The 2,376-nt window shown below is 59.4% G+C and overlaps 1 protein-coding gene across 1 annotated transcript; it reads left to right on the forward strand.

Moving 5' to 3' along the window:
* Positions 1–1,348: 1,348 nt before the first annotated feature.
* Positions 1,349–2,346, forward strand: LOC103728637 (fascin-2; the record flags this gene model as incomplete). The annotated part of the gene is made up of 1 exon (XM_008826608.1): positions 1,349–2,346. A coding segment is annotated over exon 1 (847 nt), but the record flags the coding sequence as incomplete, so codon positions are not given.
* Positions 2,347–2,376: the final 30 nt, after the last annotated feature.

Genomic DNA, 2,376 nt, shown 5'->3' on the forward strand with positions numbered 1-2,376 from the left:
CCCTCTGCCCCTGTTACTAGTCCCCAGGGAGGCCAGAGGGTCACACTGTTATGAAGAAAACGGCACCAACTCTGGCTCAGGCCCAAGATGGGCAGCTCTGGTTTCCCTGCTTGGCTCTGGGCCCCTGAGGCAGGTGCAGGATATAGGCAAGCAGACTACAGCTGTGCATACCACCAAAGCCCCGCCCCCAGATGCCCTTCAGACTCAGGGTAGAAGGGGTACAGGCAGATGAGATGCCAAGGGGTCAGGTGTGGCTAGCTTTCAGGATCTCCTGGCCCGGGGTCCCATCCCTCTGCTGGATTCCGAGGGGTACGTTTGGTAGCATGGAGAAGACTATGCTCCATGTGACCTCCTGAACTCATCTGTAAAGGCCCAGAGTCAAACCCGTAATCCCAGTGATCTGAGCAGCGGAAATGGGGTCCTCCAGGCCACGCAGCAAGTCTGCCAAAGGCTAGCTCACCCTGAACTCCCTGCAGAGGAAGGAAAGCATCATGCCCTAATAGTTGGCAGGGTACAGAGGAGCTCTGGCACACCCTGGTCCTTTTGACTCTTGCACATACAGCCCTGGATGTGCACATTACACAGCTTCTCTAACACACACAACACACACAAGACTGCTCTTCCCAAACTAGAGGGACCTGCAACATCAGGGCACCTGTTTGCACACTGCCGCACCCCTGCTCAGGGTCAAGGTGTTCTAGGTCCTAGCCCTATCACTGGCACATGCCCATCCCTCCTGCCACCTTCCCAGTCTAGGGCTTAGGGTCAGCCTCAGGGCAATAGCAGGCCTAGGGCTGCAGAATAGGGTAGGAGCCATGCCATGGCCAGAGGGACAGCCCAGGAAGTTGCTGTATGCTGTGGGGGCCTGGCAGCAGGAATCAGAGACCCAGTAACTGGATCCTGCAGAGGATCTGATGGCCACTGAGGGTGGAGGGCTGCGATCAGGTTGCTGCCCTGCTGTGAGTTTTCCACTGGGTTGCTTTTTCTACCTTGGGAAAGAGCTGGGCTGGGCTAGGAGACAGAACTGGGGACCTTGGGGGGCCCTGAGGTGGCAGCCAGTAAGAAGAAAGGCTAAGAGGTGTGGGGCCCACAAGTGGGGCATAGGGCCCAGATTCTGGGCCCAGGCAGTTGTGGGTGAGGACAAGGAGGTGGTCAGCTCTGCTCTTGTCCTGCTGGGCACAGGGCTCTGGCCTTGGTGCAATCAGGAGCCACTGAAATCCAAGCTGGCAGTAACGCAAGGCAGCCAGTGCTCCTAAGCCGGCACATCTCTGATCCGCCCTCTGCACCCGCCCTCTGCTGCCTGCTGGCCATGTAAGATCTGCCTGGGTGGCTAAGGCCACAGGAGGGAGGCAGTGTTAGAGAAGGTAGCCTCCATGACACTGGCTGGGCCTGCGGGCCGAGGGCCTGCTGAGCGGAGCTAGGTCTCCCAGGGGCCACGGGGCCCTGAACACACACACACAGCTTCCCAGCCTCCTGGGGCAACCTGGCTAGCCTCAAAGATGCCAACCAACGGCCTGCACCAGGTGCTGAAGATTCAGTTTGGCCTCCTGAATGATACCGACCGCTACCTGACTGCAGAGAGCTTCGGCTTCAAGGTCAATGCCTCCGCATCCAGCCTCAAGAGGAAGCAGACTTGGGTCCTGGAGCCTGACCCGGGGCAGGGCACAGCTGTGCTGTTCCGCAGCAGCCACCTGGGCCGCTACCTGTCTGCAGAAGAAGACGGACGTGTGGCCTGTGAGATGGAGAGGCCGGGCCGTGACTGCCGCTTCCTGGTCTTGCCACAGCCTGATGGGCGCTGGGTGCTGCAGTCGGAGCCACATGGCCGCTTCTTTGGAGGCACCGAGGACAGGCTATCCTGCTTTGCCACAGCCATCTCCCCCACAGAGCTGTGGACAGTGCACCTAGCCATCCACCCACAGGCTCACTTGCTGAGTGTGAGCCGGCGGCGCTACGTGCACCTGTGCCCGCAGGAGGATGAGATGGTGGCAGATGGTGACATGCCCTGGGGTGTGGATGCCCTGCTCACCCTCATTTTCCAGAGCAGGCGGTACTGCCTCAAGTCTTGTGACAGCCGGTATCTGCGCAGTGACGGCCTCCTTGTCTGGGAGCCTGAGGCTCGTGCTTGCTACACGTTGCAGTTCAAGGCGGGCAAGCTGGCCTTTAAGGACTGTGATGGCCGCTACCTGGCACCCGTTGGGCCCGCAGGCACACTCAAGGCTGGCCGCAACACACGGCCTGGCAAGGATGAGCTCTTTGATTTGGAACAAAGTCACCCGCAGGTGGTGCTGGTAGCTGCTAACCACCGCTATGTTTCTGTGAGGCAAGGTACACTTAGGCAATTGATGTGTATGTGTGTGTGTGTGTGTGTGTGTGTGT

This window comes from Nannospalax galili, unplaced genomic scaffold, assembly GCF_000622305.1.
Source record: "Nannospalax galili isolate Female #2095 unplaced genomic scaffold, S.galili_v1.0 C50086204, whole genome shotgun sequence".
NCBI classification, from domain to species: Eukaryota; Metazoa; Chordata; class Mammalia; order Rodentia; family Spalacidae; genus Nannospalax; species Nannospalax galili.